Source organism: Curcuma longa, chromosome 21, assembly GCF_044706935.1.
Source record: "Curcuma longa cultivar G26 ecotype Majalengka, Jawa Barat chromosome 21, ITB_CL_G26_1.1, whole genome shotgun sequence".
NCBI lineage: Eukaryota > Viridiplantae > Streptophyta > Magnoliopsida > Zingiberales > Zingiberaceae > Curcuma > Curcuma longa.
In genome coordinates, this window is record NC_133881.1 from 872789 (window position 1) to 894282 (window position 21494).

At 36.2% G+C, this 21494-nt stretch overlaps 2 protein-coding genes across 2 annotated transcripts; both read left to right on the plus strand.

Annotated features, from left to right (window-relative positions):
- Positions 1 to 5497: 5497 nt before the first annotated feature.
- On the plus strand, positions 5498 to 15130 carry LOC141814448 (DNA glycosylase/AP lyase ROS1-like). The gene is made up of 20 exons (XM_074702408.1): positions 5498 to 5708; positions 5831 to 6584; positions 6768 to 7441; positions 7562 to 7900; positions 8603 to 8693; positions 8816 to 10289; positions 11080 to 11159; positions 11522 to 11606; positions 11681 to 11772; positions 11883 to 11951; positions 12076 to 12112; positions 12187 to 12269; positions 12729 to 13163; positions 13368 to 13404; positions 13488 to 13545; positions 13619 to 13758; positions 14270 to 14335; positions 14449 to 14563; positions 14648 to 14686; positions 14958 to 15130. Exons 1-20 carry the CDS (start codon positions 5498 to 5500, stop codon positions 15128 to 15130), a joined length of 5052 nt encoding a protein of 1683 aa, XP_074558509.1.
- A 3311-nt stretch (positions 15131 to 18441) lies between these two features.
- LOC141814659 (arogenate dehydratase/prephenate dehydratase 6, chloroplastic-like) lies at positions 18442 to 20090 on the plus strand. Its single transcript, XM_074702595.1, has one exon. It carries the CDS (start codon positions 18526 to 18528, stop codon positions 19900 to 19902), a length of 1377 nt encoding a protein of 458 aa, XP_074558696.1. The 5' UTR covers positions 18442 to 18525; the 3' UTR covers positions 19903 to 20090.
- The last annotated feature ends 1404 nt before the right edge of the window (positions 20091 to 21494 follow it).

Sequence of the window (21494 nt, forward strand, 5' to 3'; positions counted from 1 at the left end):
TTTCCTTGGCAGTCAATTGCATCTATTTTCTTCGCTAGGCAGAAGATTTCCCTCAGACGTTTTTTGTAACATGAACGGTAAAGAAAATTGTGGGATCAGCAAATACTGGGAGCTTGATTGTTGCAGAGACATCTATGTTTTTCTTTGCTGTTGATGCGGTCCACTCTAGGTACGAGAGCCTTTTCTTTTCTGCTATTTATTTCGTATATCAATATTTTCATGTGGATCCAGGCTAAGATGCTTGAACCTCTATCTCGTCGTATGGACAAAGGAAAATTAACTCTGATAATGACAGTCCATATGACATCATTGTCCAACAAGCTTGATGCCTGCTGGAGAGATAAAAAACAGGGTTTAATGATGACCTGCAGAGTGTCCAGGTGCACTTCGGTTCCTGCTAGAATCTCTTGATTATTATACTTGCCGTGGAACTTTTAATTCACAGAGCTAGAAGTTTACAGACTGGTATTAACCTTTTAGCTATTCCTTATGCCGGTGAATAAATTAAAACTTCTATCATGTTAGTTAGTATTCAATTATTCATATTATTTTAGGGGGAAATTTACTTTGGAGTGTCTATAGGTTCAAGTTGCACCTTTTGATAACAGTGCATTGACAATTTTATCTAAGTTAGCACTAGGAATATTTGAGGATTTAAGACTTGGTTGTAAACCGGGCATAGAAAAAGAAAGGAGAAAATCTCATGGACTCTCCTTACTAGAACAGTGGAGTTAAATTGCATCGCTCCATGTCAAGTTGACTACGCATTAGATGATTGTAAAATATTGTCTACACCTTGTTCTTTGTTGACTAGGCATGTTCAAGGGATCTTGAAGCTAGTCAGGATATATCTCCTAATTGTGGAGGTATATGTGCAATTTACCATATGTTTTGATAGCAGTGAATCTTAAGATTCCTTACAATGATGGATAATCAAGTGTGCCATGTGCGTTTGTGTGCATGTCCTTTTGTTTTTTTTTTTATTTGTCCCTTTATCTGCGCGCAGAGAACACGTGCTTACAAGTGTGTTATTTTAATTAATATGGACTAGTTAGTTATTAACATGAACTTTGGTTAGATAGGTGGATGTCTCAGACATTTTGACTTATAATGTGAAAATTTTTCAATCAATATTAACTAACTTTGGTTAGATAGGTGGATGTCTCAGACATTCAGACATTGCCCTCGAGTTTAGGATTGGATCTTTAAAATTCATCTGCATAGCTAACTTATATTCCTCTTCTTGAACGATTAGTTCCTAAATTTTCTCATTTGTAATAATGCTTGCTCACGTATCATCACAAACTGTTCTCCCAATGTAGTCTCATTTTTTACTTCCTCAAAGTTCTCGCTGCATCACTAAACTAAGTGAAACCTTTTCCCTATGCCATAAGCTGGGATGGTGAGTAGAAGGGTCAAGTGATTGAAGGGGGTCATTGAACAAAAGAATGCTTTAACTTGTTGAGACTTAAAGCCATTCTTTTTTTTCTTTCTCCTAGATTCTCTCTAGCTTGATGCTGGTGGGGGAACCACAATAAAGGACATTGTTGTGAAGACAGGTCTGCATGGCGTTGATACCAATGGCTCTACCAGACGCCAAGTGGGGTACCTCCTCTTTCCTACTTTCCTCTGCTCTTCATTTATTTGTTTCTTTTCTTACTTTGCTGGATGATACGAACAAATGCATTTTTATATACCTCACTTCCTGGTCATTCAGGATTTAAGTTTAGGAATTCTGCAAACAAACTCACATCGGTAAAAAACTATTGATTTGATGCAGCCATTATGGTCATATGATGATTGAACATTTAAATCGTTAGGGTAAATCAGAATTCTTGTTGCACTAGAACGTTGGCCAATCTTTCATTTCATTGGTAGTAAGACAGTAATTTGCTTTTCTTTTGTATGGTAAAGTGAAAAAGATCCTCATCTCTATGTCCCCTTTAAATACCCTCTATTATGTATTAACTTTTTCTTTGAATTTCTTCACCTTTTTGTCTTAATCCTAAAGTAGGAAAAATCTAGTAGAGATTGTTGCCTTATCCTATGATCAATAATATTCGACTGAAGCTCTAACTTATATTTCTTGCTTAGCATCCATTTCCATCAAAAGATCAGCTCTTACAAGGCCAATGAAGGGATGCTCTTACAATATCAGGTTCGAGCTATTCGATAACTCGTCTCATCTATTTCCGTTTCTCACTCGTCCCTTAATGATTCACTTTTAGTATCTGACATTAGGTTAGTCAGTGTAGCACTTTTGTCCTTTAGCATATGATCGTGATTATGATTCACTTTATCTGCTAAGTGGACAATAATGTGACCATCAAAGTTAACTTCTAGGCCTAATAATATTCTCATAGTTAATATTCTACTGCATTCTTGTGGTAGTTGTCATTGTTGCTTGTATTGCACTAATTGAATAAATAATTAGATGTTGACTCTAGTTTAGCCAATAAAATATTACAAATAAAAAATAAGTGCAGAGATTATTTGTTTGAGATAGTAGAACGATGGCACCTGGCAGAATAAGAACAGTAGAACATCACATCAATTAGGCAGGGCGTAAAATTTAATGTCTGTTTACTTTTGGGAGAAAGGAAAAGGAAAAGAAGAGATGGAAGCAATGTTGTGTACAGGAAGAAGCGAGGGATTCTGGGGAGGATAGAGAGGGAGAGGAGAAAGTGGATTTGAGAGGGAGAATGAATCCTTTGGGATTGTTTATGGTGTTTGTATTGATTATAATTAGGGAAAATCAAAATCGATTGGTTTTTCCTGACGCTCGAGCTCGGCTAAGTTCAATTCGAACTTCAATTTTTAAACTCGAGTTTGGTTCATAATAAAATTAAATAGTTCGTGAACGACTCTAGTTCAATTCGAAAATAATTCGTTTAAAAGTTAAACGAGTTTAATTCGAGTTTGATTCAATATATAATATTTATGATTCATGTAATATATAAATAAATTTTTTAACAAACATATCTGTGAGCGTCTTAATGAATACGTTCGCAAGTTTCTAAATAAATATGTTCATAAGTTTACGAATTAAATACTATTAAGTTCGAGTTTGGTTCAATAATACTTTCGAATTCGAAAAAGTTCAAGTTTAGTTCGTTAATTTAATCGAATGAATTTTTTTCCAAATCCAAACTTGAATAGCTTGCGAGTAGGGGTGAGCAAAAATTCGATTAAATCGAATAAATAGATCAAATTTAAAAATTCAATTTAGTTGTTTCGAAATTTTATTTTTTTAAAAAAATTGATTAATTCGGTTTGATTTTAATTTTAAAATTTCTTATATAGTTAAATTGAATTAATTAAAATTAAAAAAAATAATCGATAAATTTCTAAGTAAGTGAACTTAGGGCATCCACAATAGTAGGAGATATTTTCATCAAATATTTATGGTTCATCGCATTCACATCATCAACTAAATATCTCATCTCTCAAATATTCTAACTTCCACAATAAAATATCTCACAAATCAAATATTTATGAGTTTCACTTATCAAATCTCTCACTTCTAAATTTCATAATTAAATATTTCATCAATAAAATATTTATGAGTCAAATATCAATTTATTAATTTATATTTAAATAAAATTACTTATAATTTTTAAATAAAATATTAATAATTTTTTATTATTAAAAAAATTAGAAATCATCGGGCACAAATTTGTGCCCAGTGATTTCTAATCATCATTGAAATATCCTCCCATAATAGGAGATATTTATCTACAGAGATATTTTTTCAAATCACCCGGATAAATATCCTCCATTGAAGATGCCCTTATTAACTCCTAATTAATCGATAAATCTTCTATAATATTTAAAAATTTTAGTTATTTTAATTAATTTGATTTTTATTGAATTAATTAATGTCGATTTGGTTAGTTCAAAAAAATTCGATTTGACTTTGTTTAATTTGATTTGATTTGATTTTAATTGAATATTTAGTCCTACTTGCGAGCGGCTTAGCTTGTTTTATTTCGTAATTATAATCGTATTGTATTTAAATATTTAAATTGAAAATCAATTGAATAAGACCAATTCATCCTATTTTAACTTTATATAATTACTTCATTAATTTAATGAACTAGGAATTCCAATTATTATGATTTGTATTATTTAGTTTCTTGTCCTCCTCAATGGTGATCAACTATAGTTTCTCGATTTATCTCGTCATAAATGATTGTGAGGTTGATTGTGTAGAACCGCTAGAGTGACAGATTCTATTTTTTTACTAAAGTATTATTTAATTTCTTTACGTGTCAATATGATTATTTTTATAATTATATAAAGTTTTTGTCACTTTTACATTAAGACTGAACCACATTTTAATAATACGTGTAAATATTTTAAATTGAAATCAACTATTAAGAAAACAAAATAATAAGACATAGTCAACATTTTAGATAAATATCTCTTGTCTTTTTTAAAAAATAATAAAATAACATACAGTAAACAATGTAAGGATAAGTATAAAATATGAAGGAAAAACATTATGTTTAAAAAAGAGGATAAATTTGAACAATTTCAAAGTGTAAATGGATTGAAATTAATATATTTGTTTTTACTTAAATAACACCATAGAAAGTAAATAATTTATCTATAGTATTCTTTGTATCTCGTCACCTGAATAGCAGTCGGAAAAAGACATGGTTTGTCTTATCTACTGGAACAAGCGGTAGGGACACCGGAGTAAAGGTTAGCACGTGTCGACTAAACCCAACCCTAGACGTTAATAACTGTAACGCGCGGGTTCGTTTAACTTCTTCACGGCGCCGTGCGAATAAAAGGAAACCGAAAAAAAAAAAAGCAAAAGCAAAAAAAACCGAAAATTTGATCCTTGCTGAGCAACGGCTGCCAATTGAAAAGAGGACTTGGTCTTCCTCTTCTCTTCCTTGCTCTGCATTGCATTCTTCCTCTCCATCCTGGCGGAGTACTGAGGACAGCGAGAAGAGCGGGCTTGCTTTTGGGATGTGGGTACGAGTCTTCTTTCTTCCCTTTCTCTCTGGTTTCCTTTGATCTTGGCTTCAACTCGATCGCTTAATGTATTTCAATTTTTCTCAATCAGCAGCTTTTTGTTCTCGTTTGGCCCCTCTCCATCAAATAGCGAAATTTGTTTTTTTTTTTAACTTTAAATAAGGAAATGGAATGATGCAGGATTATGCTTACCGACTAAACAATTGCTACTTGTAATAGAGATTCACCCCTTCTACTGTTACTTTTTTTGTTGATGTACCTACGCCAATACGTTTTCCATCAGAAGGTTATTGGAGTCAGAATTTAGTTCAATTATAATTTCCTCTTTGGCTTGTTCTTGAATTTGTGTGTGTAGGAGAAGGAAGATCGGTGTTGAAAGCCACAAACGAGAAAACAAATTTTGATTTTTCATGCATTCATGTGATGGGAACAAGAGAAGAAAGCTTTAGCAGAAGAAACCACATCCTTTACGGGATTTAGTGATCACGTCTGAGGGTTTTGGAGCACGATTATGGCAACCCCTTATCCTCCAAAGGGGGTTCATTGGCACAATATTGGACAGCTCAAGCCTTTTTTGGTGGCTCTGTCCAATGCAGCTGCAGCTGGAGCTGGAATGGCGAGCATACCTCCAGTTCTCCGTAGCAATCATCAGCCTCTTTCTTTGTTGAATGGAAAGGTACTTATAGATGGAAGTGTTTGCCTTAGTGGTGATCATCCTCAAGGTGAGTTTCAGTGAGTTTATTTAGTTTAACAAATGAATTCTTGCTTGAACAGGAGCTAATTATTCTTGATAGAGACTCTGCAGATGGGAGTTCTTTTGGGTATCATCCCAATCTTCATTTAATGCCAGAGAAAGCTGCATGCACTAAAACTAATGGGGGAATGCCTGTTTCATTATCCCCTGCTACTCCAGCAAAGGCGAAACAAGTTTATGGTTCTATACAACATGAGATGAGTAAAGCAGATCAAGATGGCCCTATATGCAAAGAAAGCTTAAAGGAAGCTTTTATGATACCATGCTGTGTGAATGTCCTGCCTGATGCATCAGAGCTAGTAGCACCTCTAACTCCAGATAAGAGCTTAGCATTGGAGAGTAATCTTCACAGGATTATCCAGTCGATTGACGATGGTTTGAATAGGGATGAGAATGTGCAGGAAGCTGCCTCAAGGGAACAAAGGTTTGAGCTGCCTATACCTACTCCATTTTCAACTGATTTTAATCAAACAGTTGATGAGAGAGTAAACATAGGAAGAAACCCAAGAAAAACAAAGATGAAAGCTGCAATAAGGAAAAAACACAGGCCTAAGGTTCTTAAAGATTTGCCTTTTCCTCGAAAAGAACCAGTAATTGCAAAGGAAGTCACTCGCAAGAAGGTAAAGAGAAAACAAAAGCAGTCTAGGAGTGCTATGCTCAATAAAAACTTAAACTCTCCGATCACACTACAAAAGATGGCAAGAGATGCAAGCAAAGCTTTGAGAATAGCAAGGAAATCTGGCAACCAACACAGTGATAATGAAACTAAGATCGTCAGGCGAAAACTGGGTTTTCCTTGTGAAAACCAATCCATAGATGAGTATCCAGAGGAGGCATTCATCAAATCAGAATCTGACATAAAGGGGAAATATAATACCGCTACTAACTCCAGAGCGAAGTTAGCAGCTCAATTTGGCAAACGATTGGAGGTTGAAGTTGAAGAATCAGAAGCATGTGTTGCATTTGATCTAAATTGTTCCAACAACCAAGTACCGGATCAATGTATAAGGCTACCAGCATATTCAACTCCTCCAATTCATCTTTCTAGAAGAGAATTATTGAAGAAAAATTGGAAGCATCTGACTAGAATAACTGGCAGTGCAAATAGTACCGATAAAACCTATACTGTTGAGGTATCGAAACGGAATAGCATTCAGAGCCATGTAAAGTTAGATGGTGATTTCGAGATGACTTTAGGGCAAGGGGAAATGGAGAAGCAAGCTAAAAGTTGTTATAATCATGTCAACAATGTTAGAAGCAATCACATGTATCCTATTTCGAGTGACAAATCCTTTATGCAGCCACAGGTCAGCAATATTCCGCAATTTCCACCTGAATGTAAAAGGAGGAGAACCATGCTAATGCACAATGGGGAATTCGGTCGAATGACACGAGTCTCAAAATTGTGTAGCTCTGTAGATGAACAGATGGTATCAATGGGTGATTTGCGAACCTCAGATTTCATGTTGACATTTGGTCCCACCAAACTGGTGACAAAGAAGAGATCAAAGGTACATATTCGAGCCCGTAAGTCAGTCTTTGCTGAGATAGTTTCAGGCTACAAAGAACTATTGCAAAACCTTGAAAGCAGACATGGCGCATGCATTGAAGCCTTGCTTGCAGATACTCATATGAAAATGAAAACAGGAAAACGAACAAAAAGGAAACATTTTAATTTGTATTCAACATCAGATAAGTATAGTGAGCATGAAGAAAAACACCTTGAATTGACTTCGAAATCAGATGTTTTACAAGAAATTGACTTTGATGGTCTCCAAAACATTACCATTCAAGAATGCCAATGTAGAACCAACATTTTAGAACCTATATACACTGACCAATGTGCTGATATGTCGCAAGCAATTGTACCTTATATGCATCAAACATATAACTACAATGTAGCTGAACCACAAAATGCTCTTGTAAGTTATGAAAACAACACGATGGTTCCATATACAGGAACTTCTGAAACAAAGAGAAAACGCCTCCGAGCCAAGGTTGACTTGGATCATGAGACAAATAGAGTGTGGAATCTTTTAATGGGAAAAATGATCAAATATGAAGGATCAGATCCAGACAGAGAGGAGCAATGGGAAGAACAAAGATCAGTATTTAGTGCTCGTGCAGATTCATTCATTGCAAGAATGCGCCTTATCCAAGGTACTGCTAACAATTCCTCTAACTTCAACAGCAATATTACAAATACTTTACAAGAGAATTGTCTTCACAGGTAAGCTGAAACATAAAAGCGAATAACCACAATCTATTGAGCTGAGTGGATTTTAAAAATATCTCCAGTGGAAGAACTCAATTATGTTTGGTTGAATAACATATAGGAATTCATGTTCTTTGTCTAAGCAGTGTTATTTTGGAAGAAAGGCTAGTGTGATTGCTCCTAATTGTCTTCCAGATACTTGGTCTTGCGAGATAAACCATCATCATTAAGAAAGAAACATTAATGATTAGACCACTAATAAGTTGTAATTATTTTTATTAATGCATCGAATTGTATCGAAGTATCTTAGAAGAATTGTCAATGCTAAAGTTCTGTCCTACCATATGAGTTCTTTTGATGCAGTTTCAATGTATGTATATTAGGTCATTAGCTAAAAATTTAAATATAATCATCAAACTTGAACAGCACCTTTTCTTTTTGGTGTGAACTCATTATAAGTTCAATTCTCAAAACAAACTAAGATAGTTGCAAATGATGTGCAATTATATCATTGTGTATGAAATGCAATCCAAAACTAGATTTATTTATCATTAGGAAGCCACAGTGACACTGACACGTCTCTTTATTGAAAACTTCGTTATTGCAAGCAGTTGGTATGATCTTATGAGAGATGTCTTTGCTTTTAGGAGACAGGCAATTCTCTCCGTGGAAAGGTTCTGTGTTGGATTCTGTGATAGGTGTTTTCCTCACCCAGAATGTGTCAGACCATCTATCAAGGTATCATAAAATTCGTTGTTTGTATTCATTGTTCAATAATATCACCTGTTTTATCTCAGGACCTAAAAAGTTTATCTTGTTTATTGTACTTAGTTGCTAAGAAATTCTTATTACTTTTACAGCTCTGCGTTTATGACTCTTGCTGCAAAGTTTCCAGTTAAGCCAAGAAAAGATAACTTAGGACAAGATACAAATAGGATGAGCATCATTACTGATGAACATGAAATCATCACATCATCTAGCATGCTTTGTCAACAAAATTCATTTGGTAATGAAGAGATTGGACTTGTTTCTTTCTTCTATCATATTGATGATGGGGAAGGAAACAAAATGCACATGGATGATGATTTAGGAAGATGGAATATAGGAGATGATGACCTAGAAAATTCTGGTACAAATGTGAATGCCCAGAAAAGAGAGCTTGAACTGTGTCCTGTGACATCAGATGATAAAACAGAGACTTCTACTACAATAAAAACAGGTTTCCACTTGGAAGATAAAAGGTTACTGAATGAGGCAGCATCCTCACTAAACTCTGTCTCTTCATCTGACAGCTCTTCAAGCAGTCATTTTCATGATACCAACTTTGTTGAATTTGACCTCCCTATAGATGAGTACCCTGATCCTAGGAATCAAACAAAGATTACTGTTTTGGATAGTTATGCCCTCAGTCAGGAGCATATAGATAGATCAGGAATAAGCATTGCTCCTGAAGTTTACAACCAGGTCCATGATGGGAAGATATCACTAGACAAGTCTAGTACAGCTGATCAGATCTCTGAAAATTTAAGTTCAGTAGGTAGATTGAAGATAATGGAAGATTCTTGCCAAGAAACTGGTTCCAGGGCTAGTTCCCTACTTAATTATTCACAACTTGATACCATGAGTTTGCTGCCAGATTTTACATCTGAGGCTTCTGATTCAGACAAAATGAAGAATGTTAATGTGCGAAAAACTAAAAGCATTTCAGGTTTTATGTTTTCTGATCCTACTAAGATCAAGAAAGATGCAGTACCAGTTCATAGAAATTGCGATGAATCCTCAACAAACTTAAATGTAGCTTTAAGCCAACAACCATCAGCCACCATGTCTAATGTGACAACTTCTCATGATACAAGTTTGTCCATGGGCAAGCTACACTTTAGGCCACTTGCTTCCTTTTATGAAGAGGAAGATGCTATGATATCTAAGCAAAGTGAATTGAAGGACTGTCAAGCAAAAAATAACCAATATGAAGTTGAATTTTTGGCTCAAAATCATTTGTTGCAGGATGCAATATCAAACTCATGTAATGATTTAAAGAGCTCATCAAAAGTGATAAATGGAGTTGAAAATTGTAGTCCCATTAAGTTTCCAACTGAAGCATCAAAAGGTGCACCAAAGGCAAAGAACACCAGGGAGGAGTCTACAAATACAGTTTCTTTTGACTGGGATAGCTTGCGAACGGAAGCATGCCAGAATGGTTATAATTTAGAGAGAAGTAAAGATAGAATGGACTCACTGGATTGGGAAGCTGTAAGACATTCAGATATAAAAGAAATTGCAGAAACTATAAAAGAAAGAGGAATGAACAATATGCTAGCAGGGAGAATCAAGGTAAAAAAGCATATCTTCATTCTTCTCCTAATGACATATTGGGCCATCCAAGCATCACTGTAGAAAAGATAGAAGCACTAAATATTCCTGATACCACTCAATGGAACTTTCTTATCCTGGATCTCATCGGAGTTCAAGCATGCAATCTCTGTGTAAATATATCAACATAAACAAATCACTCAGTTCCATACCTAAACGTGAAATTTATCCTTTTCTTTTTTGCATAGATTATTAGGACAGCATTCTATAGTATTTTCTGTATGTGTCTCCATCTTCTCCTGCATGTAAAACAAATGATCACATTCACTATGAGATAAATAAAAAGCTCAAAATGCTATAATTGTTCTTAAATCATTAATATCAAATTTTTGTGGAGGACTTTTTTTATTTTAATATTAGTCTGACAAAGTGTTGTTAACAACTAGTTGTATGTATCTGTAAATTAGAAATTATTTCTATTTTAGACACTCAAGGCAATACTGAAATTTTGATATGGATTTTAAAAATTCACAGATGTACCCACAAATTACTCTCTTTTAAATATTGTTTGGCATGTGATGTTTAGCTCAAGTTAGACAGATACATGTGGGATAAACCAGAGGGTAGCTGTTATTGTAAAGTAGTGATATATCCTTGGGCTTTGTGGCAAAAGAAAAATGTATTTTAACATATTTGTGTTGATAATAGTAAAAAAAAAAAAAAAGTTTCTTGAACATCTTTTTGTTGAGAAGCAATTTACTTACTTTAATTTTAGTGTCAAGGACCTTCAATGACAGCCATTTTTTCACAGGATTTTCTTAACCGATTAGTTGCAGATCATGGAAGTCTTGACCTTGAGTGGCTAAGGGATGTTGCACCAGAAAAAACAAAGTGAGTCTTTGATATACTCAACTTTGTTTCCTTCACCAAATTTGGCTTCTTTGGATCAAGCTAAAGATGGTTTTTTTATTGATTCATCAAAATAAATTAATATTTATGATTCAGGAATAATTTGGATTAAAAGTTTAGATAAGATAGGAGAAAACTCTCGTGTGATAAAAACATGGTAGAAAACAGTAAGTTATTGTACAAGACAAAGATGCCTAATTTTGACTACATTCAACCTAAGTGTCTCTCACTTTATGGAGGATTTTGTTGTGACTTATCAGAATGAATAAAATTATAAAAAAGATTGGAATTTTTTCAGCATTTGTGACTGATCTCTTACAAAGTTAGCTTGCTTAATCTTTCAGGGATTACCTTCTCAGCATACGAGGGTTGGGACTCAAGAGTGCTGAGTGTGTTAGGCTATTGACACTCCACCAACATGCTTTCCCTGTGAGTTGTTACTTCCAAAAAATTATAACAAGTTAAGGAAAAAAAATTTGGCTTAGGCTGTACATGATGACCAGGTTGACACAAATGTTGGGCGAATATGTGTTAGACTTGGCTGGGTGCCTCTTAAGCCCCTACCAGAGTCCCTTCAATTGCATCTTTTGGAGAGGTAAATGACTACATCTATTATTTCCATTGTTTTTTCATTCTCATAACTTCTAGTTAAACATTTAGAGTGAGCTGATGAAAATTCCACCTTTTTTGTTTCTGCAACCCAAGCTATCCGTTATTGGAGACGATTCAAAAATATCTTTGGCCTCGATTATGCAAGCTGGATCAACGGACATTGTAATTGCTACAACATCATCCAGAATTTAAAAGTTCAATTGTTATATTCTTTTACACTTTTGAGATAGAAGGGAGCTCTCATATATTATATATATAAATGGCTCTGATGCTGAACATTTTGCAGGTATGAACTGCATTATCAAATGATAACTTTTGGAAAGGTATGAAAAATTCTAAATGCGAATAGTATATAGTCTTTTATTTAAATCTGTAATAGAATAATTCTTCCTTGCAGGTATTTTGCACAAAAAGTAAACCAAATTGTAATGCATGCCCAATGAGAGGAGAGTGCAGGCACTTCGCTAGTGCATGGACTAGGTAATTTGCTAATATACAAATATTTTAAATTGTTCAAACTGTGAATCACCATATGTACCAGGTATAAACAGCAAATATTCCCGACTGATTTTCTTTGGGATTTTAGTGATTCAGAGAGATACAATTGCCTTTTCCTTCAGAAAAAAATATAATAAAATTAGACTTATGGGTCATCTGCATAGCATTTGATTATTGCAATGATATATTAAGTAGCTGTCTACGTGGTGAGCAAATTAAACAAGCCAATCATTAGTAATTATGCAGAGTAATGAGTTTTTATATATTGCCTAGTTACTAGCTTTTTTGTTTTTTCGAAAAGAATTATTAGTTGTTTCTGTCCCATGTCAATCCTAAATCACTATCTAGAGTCAATTTCTAAATATAAATTTACTCTTGTTTATTGATTGATTGTCTTTGCAATTCTCAAAGATAAATTTCTAATAATATTCCTTTCTTTAGTTCTAGATTGCTTCTAGGACCAGAGGAGAGTGGAGTAGTGAAACCAACAATGAGTAATGCATTGGAAAACCATGATATCAAACTACTAAATGCAATTCCATTATGCCAAAATGGAGAGAATTACTTTGTGCAAGGAACTAGACACAACGATGTACCTACTATTGAAGAACCACCACCACCGTCACCTGAACCTCAATGCCAAGTAGCTTTTGAAAGTGAGATAGAAGAAACTTATAATGAAGATCCTTGTGAAATTCCAACCATGAATTTTAACTTGGAAGAGTTCACACAGAACTTACAGAACTATGTCCATGAAAATGTTGAGCTTCCAGATGGTGAAATTGAAAAGGCTATAGTTGCTCTCACTAGTGAATCTGCTTCAATTCCTGTGCCCAAGCTTAAGAATGTGAAACGGCTACGGACAGAGCATCTAGTGTAAGTGTTTCATTTTTCCATATTTTTTTATTTTTACATCTAATTCTGTCAAAGAGAAGTGCCAGTGATTTGACAATCAACACAGACAATTGCCAATCTAGTAAAAAAATTTTCTTATCTCAATTCTATGTGATGTTCATAAGCAAATCCTTTTCAATTTTATGAATTACTTTTAGTTGATCACTTTTAATTTGCTTGATACAGCTATGAGCTTCCAGATGGGCACCCTCTGCTCGAAGGGGTAAATGGTGTTTAATTAATTACTAGTTTCCTGTTAAGCTATTGACTGTATCAAAATGTCTCATGCTCCTGAACATCGTACAGCTAGAGAAAAGAGAGAATGATGATCCTTGTCCATATCTCCTCAGCATTTGGGCCCCAGGCAAGCAAATTTCCAGACAAACTAATCATAAATCCAATAAGCTAAAATTATTGAACTCTTAAACTGATTGTAGGTGAAACTGCACACTCGATTGAACCACCACAAACGTGCTGCAATCATGTAGAAACAGGGAGAATATGTGAAGATATGACATGCTTTTCTTGCAGTTGTAGACAGGAGGAACAAACTCAAACAATCAGAGCAACACTTCTGGTAATAGTACAATTTCGCCCAGCAATTAAATTACTATCTGCGATATGTCATGTAGGAAAATAGAAGGTTTGAAAAATGAACAATAATTTCACTAATTACAGGAACAAATGTTTTACCATCCTTTACACAATTTTATACCTAACAGACACTCAGTAAGTCTCTCTAATGGATAATAAGTCGAAATTAAAAAGTGTTAGCTGAGTTGTTCTGTCTGCAAAGAATCGACCCAGCAGATTTATTGTTGCTTTCTAATTGTTTGTGGGCGAGTAACTGTGGTTAGATGTTAGACCCTACGAGATTCATTATCAGTCAAATTATTGTGGTTGTGATTTTGGCTATATGTTTTGAAATAGTTATGATTCCTCCTACTGAAAAATTAATTCTGTTCTTTATTCTTAAATAATGTATTTGTCTACAAGGAGAAGATAGGAAATTTTTGTGTACAAGGCTATGGATTTGTTGATAATCAATCTTATGTGCTTGCTACTATTCGAAATATTGTGACGGACAGATACCATGCCGAACAGCGAATAGAGGAAGCTTTCCACTGAATGGCACTTATTTCCAAGTTAATGAGGTAAGTATAAAACTAGTGTCATCATCAATGTTTTCATGTTCCATACTACGTGATGACTGCATTAACCTTTATCTCATTTAATTGTATTTTTAGTAAGCATTTTTTTTATTCAGGTATTTGCTGACCATGAATCAAGCCACAATCCATTAATTGTTCCAAGGAGATTGATATGGAATCTCCGCAGGAGGATTGTTTATTTTGGCACCAGCATACCAACAATATTCAGAGGTAGTAAGAGTATGTAAAAAAAAAAACAATATGCATCATCCTATTTCATGGATAACAATTTGAAAAACACAATTACTCTTTCAGGTCTATCAATAGAGGAGATACAACTCTGTTTTTCAAGAGGTAGAGTGATAGCGAAGTCTCTTCTCTTTATCCTACATGAGATTTTGTTACATAATTTTGTTAACTTTAGTTCTGCATGATACATAGATGATCTCTACTGTTTTTTTCTTTTCTCCTTATGGCACAAGCCAATTAAGAAAATGAGAATTAAATAGGAAGAATATTTATAACTGTATAAGGTTGCTTTGTTTCCATGTTTTCTTTTGGGAACATATGTCGCATGATAGCAAGAAATTTTAAACATTGTCGATTTTTTTCTTTTACTTGGCAGGGTTTGTTTGTTTACGAGGGTTTGACCGGACAACAAGGGCACCCAAACCCCTTAGTCCAAGATTGCACCTAGCAGCAAGCCATGCACAGAAAGATAAGAAGCCTACCCATAAGGATGAGAAGAATGCTGGAACAAGAACAGGTAATACAATTAACCGTAACTCCACCTCTTAGAAGAATGGCCTGGTAGCCAATTGTTGGATACATTGGCAGTGATGTTGTCTCACTCACCTTTAAGAGGGAGACGACGATATTTCTCTTTGACTTGTAGATGTAACTTTATATTTATTCATTACATGCTGTGTGGAAAGGCATTCTTCATGATATCAGAGTTAACCTTCCTCACAAATATGTGGTATGCTGCCTTTGTCAAGAAAGAGAGGTCAATTATTAGAACCATTAACTAACAAAGTGCTTACTGATTCTATTGCAGTTAGGATTTAATTAAAATTAAATAAAATTGAACCGAATTAACTGAAATTAATTCAAATTGAATTGAATTTTTTTAAAATAATCGAACCGATTAAATTTTTAAATAAAAATCGAACAAACTGAACTAATAAAATATCAATTAATTCGATCGAAAATTAAATTAATCAAAATAATTAATTTTTTAAATATTATAAAAAATTTATCAATTAAGGATTTATCAGTTTGTTTATTTAAGAATTTATAAATTATTTATTTATTTTAATTAATTTGATTTATTCAATTTAATCGAATAAGAAATTTTAAAATTGAAATTGAACTGAATTAATTAATTTTTTTAGAAAAAAATTAAAATTTTGAAATAACTAAGTTGAATTTTTAAAATCGATCGGTTCGGTCGATTAGTTCGGTTTAATCGAATTTTTACTTATACCTAATTACAACAGTATCTCACAGAATCATGCCAACATAAATTATTTGCCTCCCAAACATGATGATAGAAATGTCTTCTGATTCACCAGATAAGAGTAACTTTCTGATTCTAAGGTACTAAAATTGCATCATTGATAGATAACTTGAAATATTATCAATATATGATAACAAGTAGATTTACTCTTCTACTAATGGAAAAAAATTCTGATATACTAATAAAAAGATTATACAGAAATATGTTGTTGCAGTTACATTGAGATGGTAAGTTGTTAACTAGCACAAGAATATCTCCTTGGTCAGTAGAACGTAGATCAAAATTAATTTGTTTGGTGAGCAAGATCGAGTTCTTTGAAGGATGATTAGTACCTTGTGATCGAAGGATTACGACTTTGTTGCTTCTTTAGAGGAAGACTGTGATAGTGTTTGATTAGAGTAGGAGTAGATTAAATTCCTAACAAAACATGGTTTGACTTGATCGAACCACAATTCCAACTATGAATCATGTTAAAGTAGTGGTGTCAAAATGGGCTTACTAGGTATGTCAAAAAATAGGTTTATGGTTATGTCCTATGCCTAGTAAACCTACTTCTAGGGAGTGGTAGGCCGGACATGACACAAAATTATAATATAATTATTATTATTTTAATTTTTATAATCATATTTCCTTTTTTATTCAAAAAAATGAAAAAAAGTATAAATAAAAAAATAAATTTGTTGACAATTTTAGATTTTGATCTGGTCTAGTCGGAAGAGTCTTCTTAATATTTTGATTTTTTTATTTTATAAGTTATGATATATTTAACTACAAATCGAAAAAAAAATAGGCTCATTACATTAAAAAAAGCTATGGGAATACTCATACCATAAATAAATAATTGAGCGTTGAGGCATGTCATGCGCGGACAAGTAGTCATGGGTTATGCTAAGCATGGCATGGGTAGTTCATCTTGAGCTTTGCTACGACACAAGGAAATTTAGGAAACATAGCCTAAAGAAGCCTAAAGGAAGAAAACAAACTCAAGAAACACATCAATTAGTGACAATATCATAGTATATCGAGTGAAAGTGTTAACATTTATAGATGAATCAAGTGCACATTGTGACTTGGATATGTTAGTCAATAAACTTCTCTACTCTTTTGCAAAAAGGTAGAATCCGCCATTTCAGGGATTCTACACGATCGGCCTCACGACTGTTTGTGAGGAGGTAAATCGAGAAACTGCAGTTGGTCACGATGGAAGAGGGTATTGCTCGGCTTCGTCGAAATTCATTTGTGAGGAGATAAACTCTTCTGCAAAAAAAGGTGGAATCCGCCACCTTCGTGGCCCAACTCTTCTATTCTGCAGTTGGCCTCACGATCGGTCCCACGACCATTTGTGAGGAGGGAAAAACTATTGGTCACGACGCTTCGTCGCCAGATTCGAACTCTTTGCAAGCCTACTCGTAACCAACTCAGCTATATCCCGGGGGCACGACCAGCCCCACTGTAAAAAGGTGGAGTAGCGGCCCCACACGGCCGGCCCCACGACAATCTGTGAAGAGGTAAATCGAGAAAGTGCAGTTGGTTAACCAAGTGTTTGCTTAGCTATATATGTCCTGTAAAAAGGTGGAGCAGCGGCCCCAACGATCAGCCCCACTCAACACATAGCAAGGAAGTGTTTGATATATGCCATATGTCAATAATATGTCATATTGTCTATAAAATTTAGTATAAAAAGGACAGGAAGGAATCTTTGAAGTTTTACTTGTGCAATTCCCCCCAAATTTTGATGACACATTGTATTGTCAGACATTTTAAATTTTATTAATTTTTAAAAAGAAATATTACATTAAAAAAGTGGCACGTGTCTAATGATGCATATTTTAATTTTAATTTTATTTTATTTTATTAGGTTGCTTCTTTGTTCTATTCTGTGGATGTGATAGCATGTAAAATCAAAACCCACATTGAGTGGGATTAAAATGTAGTAAGTAGCCCCTTCGATTATGATGCAATGGTTAAATTCTAAAACAGATAATCACGCATCTAAGATTTGAATCTATACGCATACTGTAAAAAAAAAATTACAGTAAAATGATAGGCCTAAAAATATAAATTTACAGTAAAATTTTTTTTGATAAGATCGAGTCAATTACCTTTAAAATTAATTGAATCTTAAGAATTGGATATCTACGTTATTAAAAAAAAGTGTAGCAAGTATCATGTCTTATTCCATTCCATTTATCCACTATATAATCCAAATTTTATCAAGTATTTGAATTTTAGCCATTTAAGGGTAAAAAGTGACAAGTTTATATATATTATTGTATCATAAAAAATTCTACCTTTATATATATATATATATATATATATATATATTTTATGTATATATATATATATATTAAAATACCACTTCATCCAATTTTTCAAAATTATCTTCTTTTTTTATCTTCTTATTCTTTATGGGTATTATTACTAGTTGGGTTCTAGAAATGTGCCCAAACATCACTAAACACCTACTAAACTTAATCCTCTTTTAGTATTTTTTTATTATTAATAAATATTAGTTAACATCAGGTTGTAGTTAAAAGAAGGAAATGTATTTGGTGAAAACAACAGGTGATTATTGAAGTAGGTGGGTGAATAACCTTGCCAAACCCCTTTCTTTCTTGCTTGCTTTCTTCTTCCCTTCTTCTTCTTCTTCTTCTTCGTCTTTCCATCGTGCACCATGTCCACCATGGTGGCCGCCTTGCTGCCTTCCAATCCCACTGCCACACCTAATCACCGATCCGCACTCCTCGCTCTTCGCCGCCGCCTCACCGGCGCCGTCCGATTCATCCACTGTCCCGTCGCCTCCGCCTCCTTCCCCAGAGCCAGCCGCTCGGATTGGCAAACCTTCGGCGCCATCCTCTCCAGCAAGGCCGCTGCCGCCGCTTTGGGATCCCCCTCCGACAAGCCGCCTAACAGTTCCGGGGACCCCTCCGCCGCCGAGACCGACCATGGCGAAGCCACCAATCGCCGCTTCCCCGCACCCATCAACTCTAAGGGCGCCGGCGTGAAGTCCCTCGAGTCTTCCGCTGCAGCAGGCGGGGTAGATCTGGCCCCGAGCCCCAACCTCCCGCGGCCGCTGAGCATCGCGGACCTGTCTCCGGCCCCGATGCACGGGTCGCGGCTCCGCGTGGCGTACCAGGGTGTCCCGGGCGCGTACAGCGAGGCCGCGGCCGGGAAGGCGTACCTTAATTGTGAGCCGATCCCCTGCGACCAGTTCGAGGTGGCGTTCCAGGCGGTGGAGCTGTGGATCGCGGACCGGGCGGTACTGCCGGTTGAGAACTCGCTGGGCGGCAGCATCCACCGCAACTACGACCTCCTTCTCCGTCACCGCCTCCACATCGTCGGCGAGGTGCAGATGCCCGTGCACCACTGCCTCCTGGCGCTGCCGGGGGTGAGGAAGGAATATTTGACCCGGGTGATGAGCCACCCGCAGGCGCTGGCTCAGTGCGAGCTCACCCTCACCCGCCTCGGCCTCAATGTCACCCGTGAGTCCTTCGACGACACGGCCGGCGCAGCCGAGTACGTGGCCAACAACGGCCTCCGCGACACGGCGGCCATCGCGTCGGCTCGCGCGGCAGAGCTGTACGGGCTGCAGGTGCTGGCGGACGGGATCCAGGACGACAGCGGCAACGTAACGCGGTTCGTGATGCTGGCGAGGGAGCCCATCATCCCCCGCACCGACCGCCCCTTCAAGACCAGCATCGTCTTCGCCCACGACCGCGAAGGCACCTCCGTCCTCTTCAAGGTTCTCTCCGCCTTCGCCTTCCGCGACATCAGCCTCACCAAGATCGAGAGCCGCCCGCACCGCCACCGCCCCATCCGCCTCGTCGACGATGCCAATGTCGGCACCGCCAAGCACTTCGAGTACATGTTCCACGTCGACTTCCAGGCGTCGATGGCGGAGCCCCGCGCCCAGAACGCGTTGGCTGAGATCCAGGAGTTCACCTCCTTCCTCCGCGTCCTCGGCAGCTACCCTATGGACATGACTCCTTGGTCAACCTCGTCGTCTCCGCCGCCGCCGCCGCCGCCGCCCTCCTCTTCTCCGTCCTTGTGATCGATCTATCTGCATAGATCCTGTCCGTTGCTTGTGTGTTTCGCAATTTTATATTCAAATTTTCATGTATTTATTAATCGATGATGAAGCATCGATTGGCATTAAAACCTCTGGAAAACAACTCTCTTTTTTCTTTTTCCTTCTTCTAACATCCTTTTTAAAACAACTTTTTCTTTCTCTCTTTTTTTTCATATTCATACTTTTTTTTTGGAAAGCCACGCTCATTCTTCATACCCACACTTATACATGCCTAAGTTTGAATGTGACACGTGCTAAACTAGGAATAAATTCACTTTTAAAAATCATTAAAGTTACTCTTTTTAATTTATCATTAAAAAAAAAAGCAATGTCACAACCTACCTAAAATATTTAATCTCTTGCGCAATCAAAGGATGCTAGACATCTGGGTTGATTGCTACATGCACTTTCTGATTTATCCTAGTGGCCGGTGAGAAACTTCCGTGGGACCAAGTCGATCACCCTCAGAGATAGTCAATGAGGCTAACTGAGATTTATCATTTTATCCCCGGGACAATGATGCCGCGATAGAACATCCAAGTTGTCACTCAGATACCTGCGATTTGATCCCCAACTACGACGTATTTGTAGAAATTTTCCTCCAAATGAAGAACGCAATCAAAGGATGCTGGATGTATGGGTTGACCACTGCGTGCACTTCCCGATTAACTTGGTAGCCGGTGAAAAACTTCCGTAGGACCGGACCGATCACCCCCAAGGATAGTCAATGAGACTAACTGAGATTTATCATTTTTTGAAACTTCCGTGGAGCCGGGCCAATCATCCCCAGGGACCGTCAATGAGACTAACTGGGATTTATCATTTTTTGCAGGAATTTTCCTCCAAATGGGGAGCGCAATCAAAGGATGTTGGACGTCTGGGCTGGCCGCTGCGTGCACTTCCCGATTTACCCTAGTGGTCGGTGGAAATTTCCATAGGATCAGACCAATCACCCCAGGGATAGTCAATGAAACTAACTGAGATTTATCAAATTTTTTTTAATCTCATAATATTGGATGTTCAGCGAACTTGGTCTGTTAACGCATTGCAATCCAACTTTACCGGTCAACCTTTTGACTTTAATATGACAATAACCCCCAACCTTTTACTTATCTTCATTGAGGGTCCAAGATCGTCTCTTTAGAGACTTATCATAAAATCAGAACGATATGAATATGTGTTATTTTTGCTCTATTATATTTCCTGTGCATGATTTTTTTTTTAACCTTACGGTTAACCCCACCTCATAACCATTGAATTCATATTCTGTTTCCACTAAATGCAAAGAACAGATTTTGCATATTTGACAATTTGTATCTGTTATTTTGCAAAGAACAGTTCTATCTTCATCGAACCTTTTGGTTAGCATATCTCATGATCATTGCGTTCGTATTCAGTTTGCTCCAAATGCAAGAACAGTTGTATAATTGACAAAACATAGAAGCACAAACTATATATATATATATATATATATATATATATATATATATAGAATTTACTGAGAAATGTCTATAGCTGACTAGATCTTTTGAATGGATAGACAATAAAAATTAGCAGCAGCATCATTGGCACTG

Excerpts from the sequence above, each read along its gene's own strand:
- LOC141814448 (XM_074702408.1), top strand. The coding sequence starts at position 5,498 with ATGGCAACCCCTTATCCTCCAAAGGGGGTTCATTGGCACAATATTGGA. Across the intron at positions 8,694-8,815 it reads GTGTCAGACCATCTATCAAG|CTCTGCGTTTATGACTCTTG; the intron begins GTATCATAAAAT and ends TTACTTTTACAG. Across the intron at positions 11,773-11,882 it reads CAATTGCATCTTTTGGAGAG|CTATCCGTTATTGGAGACGA; the intron begins GTAAATGACTAC and ends CTGCAACCCAAG.
- LOC141814659 (XM_074702595.1), top strand. The coding sequence starts at position 18,526 with ATGTCCACCATGGTGGCCGCCTTGCTGCCTTCCAATCCCACTGCCACA.